The 3,898-nt window shown below is 38.4% G+C and overlaps 1 protein-coding gene across 1 annotated transcript in view; it reads right to left on the reverse strand.

The window, feature by feature from the left end:
* Positions 1-3,193, reverse strand: part of LOC137970013 (3'-5' exoribonuclease HELZ2-like) — a 76,614-nt gene extending 73,421 nt beyond the window's left edge. Inside the window, exons 1-4 of the mRNA XM_068816457.1 lie at positions 2,979-3,193; positions 1,693-1,756; positions 674-710; positions 1-167 (exon numbers count right to left, since the gene is read on the reverse strand). The exon at positions 1-167 is cut by the window's left edge and continues 16 nt beyond it. Of these exons, the coding sequence (XP_068672558.1) occupies positions 1-167; positions 674-710; positions 1,693-1,756; positions 2,979-3,000 (290 nt within the window). The 5' untranslated portion in view covers positions 3,001-3,193. The remainder of the gene's footprint in view (positions 168-673; positions 711-1,692; positions 1,757-2,978) is intronic.
* Positions 3,194-3,898: the final 705 nt, after the last annotated feature.

Here is a 3,898-nt window from a genome sequence, read left to right on the forward strand (position 1 = left end):
TCGGCTCTCTTGCGGAAAATGTTTTCCGCGATAACTTTCACTTGTTTCATCGATGAATCAATGAGGAAGTCAAGTGCCATTGAGTAAATTGAGCCTGCTTTACTATACTCCTTTGCACGAAACTTAACATCGGCCACCCGTTTTAGGACTTCTACGTCGAGTATACCCTGAAAATAGGTACAAGTTTTGAAATGAAAGGGGCGAAAAACATGTACTCGGTCAAGACAAAGTGAACTCTGGGGTTTTCCGACGTCACTTGGAAAGGAAAGGAAAGGAACTTTATACGTCTAGTCGTTCTAGCGCTGGAACACTAATTGGGGACACTGTAAACTGTAATTAACAACTAACGCAAATCAAGTCAAATGTTGGTTTTTCAGGAGAGGGGAAACTGGAGTACCCGGAGAAAACCTCTCAACCTCTCTTGGGATCAATGCCTCATGTTTTGCTTGAAAACTCCGTTCATTTCATACTGTAATGTATGGCATAATTATTACGAAATTGGGGCTGTTGAGTGTTGTCGAACGGTCAGTATGCTTTGGCTATATGGTGCTCCTCACATAGGTTTCTACACTTCGCATGCCTTCATCCGTTCTTCGATGGCAGAAACATCGGTGTATTTGTGGCTTAATTAAAAGTTTTAAAAATGTCAGTGAGATAGTTATTTTAAACGTACCATTTTTGATAGCAGCATCAGATGCATGATCTCCTCGCTATAAACCATAGGGTAAAATCACCAAAAACTAGTTTTAATAATCAGATTCTGTCACTTTAAGTAATTAACAAAGGTCAGAGTGGTTAAATTAATTAAACTCATTAGAAAAAGACTAATTAAAATATCTAGAGGCGGAGCTTCTCAATCATTCTTTATTGACGAGTTTGTTTTCAGATATTTTTATAACTAGTCCGCTTACCATACGACCAGTCCGGCCTGCTCATTGCTATAAATTAATATATTTTCCCCTTCTCGTTCTTGGTCTTTTCCTCGTTTTCGCTACCATTATTCAGTCTATTCTCTCGCGCTCGTGTTTACTCTGTCTTCCTCTGCTCGTCGATATGATTTCCTCAATTTTTCTCGCGCTCTCAATCGTTCTCTTTCGAGTTGATCATCGCTTTCTCGTCCTATGCTTATTCAATTTGGTTTTCTTCTTCCCTCTCTCTTCCTTTCTCATCTTTCTTCGTTGTGCAACACATAAAAAAAAATACGTAGCTTGTGTTTTCGTTGTCTTCAAAAGTTTGATTATTTTACTAAAACGCAGTGTCAAATGCAATGCGCTGACCACGCAACTTCCCGTCAAAAAACGCGGGTTCCGTGCTGCAGTGCGGCATTTCCTGCATTGACTTAAATGTAAAGTTGAACGTAGGGACGGATATAAAAACAAGTCTGACATAAAATTGGAGTAGAGCGTCTGCGTATGATTGTTTAGATGAAACGATTTTCAAAGAAAGAAACCTACATTCTTTTATTTCGCGAATCAGCTCGGTACGACGGGAATTAAAAAGCTTCTGAAAGATTACCCTGCAGCTGCATAGTAAGTAATTCACCATTGATATGAATAACATAACTAGCATTGGCAGAAAAAATAATTCTCAGAAGAAAAAAAAAATTATTTAAGTACTATCTCAAACTTACAGACTCACTTAGTTTTGTCGTCTAGATTATCTCTTTTACAATGAGCAGTTTATGTTCCATACCTATCCTCCCAGTTTAGCCGTGATTCTTCAGCAATCTCTGCCATGACAGATCGTGACGTCAACGCTGAAAAGTAAATCAGTTGACATTACTGGATAATTAACTCAAATACCCTGTGACGTTTTTTTTTTAGCAATGCGGTTTTCTTATTGCATGATGCACTGTCTGGAGAATAACTCAGTTTGTAGTCCAACTTAGTATACCGCACAACTTTAACAACATGATAAGCCTCAGCTAAAAGAGATTGACGTTCTTGTAAAAAATAAATAAATAAAAAGGGAAAGTGTTCATAAAAATATGCTGATTAAGGCTGCAAGAGAATAATTAGAATCAATATTGGGTTATATCAGTAATATAACTCAGTAGACATATGTGCGTACAGATACGCAGCACGGATTTTATATCAGACTGGGTAGCGTTAAAATTCTGTTGTGTGAGTGTCATTGCATTGTCCGTGGCTGTCCAGAAAATGAAGCTAGTTGAAGCTCCTTCGTATTATAAAAAGCGTTTTTCTAACGACTTCTAGACATTTCTTTAGCTTCGTTTTAATCGATAGCACCGAGAAACGTGTTAAAGCGAAATATATTGTCGTTATCACACTAACGTTCCTCTGAAATCACCTTTGATCTCAGAGAAAGACGACGCAGGAACGCTTGCAAGGAAATGCGACGCTTTCTCGATTCTTCTTTATCATGACTCAAGTGATATTTGTGGTTTGTGCTCATGCATGCTTGAAACAATGGATAACTTGTCAGTCACTTACGTAATAAGTTGTTTGGTTCACAATGGGATCACTTCAGCTTATGACCTTTTCTTAAAGACGTTGTACGTCCTCCAGCAATTACTCTGACTTAACTCTTGCGCTGTCTCTCGTTTTATTTTGGCTAAGTTTACGGGATGCAACTTATACAGTGTGTTCCTTCACTATTTGATGCTGTTCTTACCTTGCTCTTACTGTTTCTTACCACTTGTTCCTATAAATTTAATTAAACTCCATGCACGGCAAGACAATTATATCTATATAATATTTGTTAAACGGTACAAAGCAGTTTCCAAATTCAACCAAGAGTGCAGGCATTTGCATGCATATCTTTTAAATCAGTCCTATAACTCGGAATCAGACCTCTCAGTTCATTCAAATTCCTTTTAATTTAAATGGAAACCTAGACTCAATGTCGAATCATGCAAATAGTTCAGTGGTGGATCAAATTATAAATCGACAGGTAAAGTAAAGTAAAGCAACCATATTTAACGTCGATAACTCGTAACAGTAATTCAACTGACAAACCTGAGGTCGACGGTGCGCTCATTTTACTCCCCCCTCGCCATCAGTGCTCCGTTTTACGGGTATTTAAAGCTACGTAAGCTACACCGCAGAACGGAAAGAAGTCGAAACAAGGATGTGAGGTCCGGGAATCGAACTCAGGACTTCTTGCACCAAGGCCGCGCGCTAACTGTGCCTTAGTAGGAAGTTTTTTGACTGAAAAACATATCCTGAGCCAGTTGTTTGAAGTTTTCATAACAAACGACATTATTGACCCCACAAGGAAATACCAACAGCTGAGACACTCATTATGACAAACAGACTACTCAATTCTTACCTTTTGCTTTCAATGGATTTCCTTTCACTACATGCCTCTATATTTGTAATTACAACAACTTTCTTTTCATAAAGAGGTACCATCTACTAGTTCGTATGTAAGCGAACAATACTGAGGATATGGAATAATGTAGTATTGAAATTGACTAATATTGATAAACCTCCATTTCTGAGAATTGACGTCAAATCCTGTTGATTTTCTCGGAAACCGATAGCAAACTTGTCCGAGCGTGTCCAAAAGTCTGAATATGAACACAATAGGTTTTACTATGGCTGTTGTGGCTCTTTTGTAGTTGTTCTCGTCTTTTCATTTGTGTTTCGTCTTTCCGGAAGCAATCGCGAGAGCCGGTATAATAGCTGCGTACTTGCTGGTATTTCTTCTCACGGTGGACCGGACGTTAGCTGGTGAGGTACAATAGTGCGATGTATAGAGCCAAGGTAATTTTTATTTATTTATTTATTTAATGTGTAGTTCCCAGGTTAGGCAGTGATCAAGCGTTCTTTCTTTTCTTGACAGGGGGAAAAAGAAGACCTGATCAGTACAATTTCTTAACGAGGCTTCTGGCTGCTGTCAGGAATCTAGACTTCACTTTTATTGGCCGAAAAAA

The sequence above is a fragment of the Montipora foliosa genome, chromosome 9 (assembly GCF_036669935.1).
Source record: "Montipora foliosa isolate CH-2021 chromosome 9, ASM3666993v2, whole genome shotgun sequence".
NCBI classification, from domain to species: Eukaryota; Metazoa; Cnidaria; class Anthozoa; order Scleractinia; family Acroporidae; genus Montipora; species Montipora foliosa.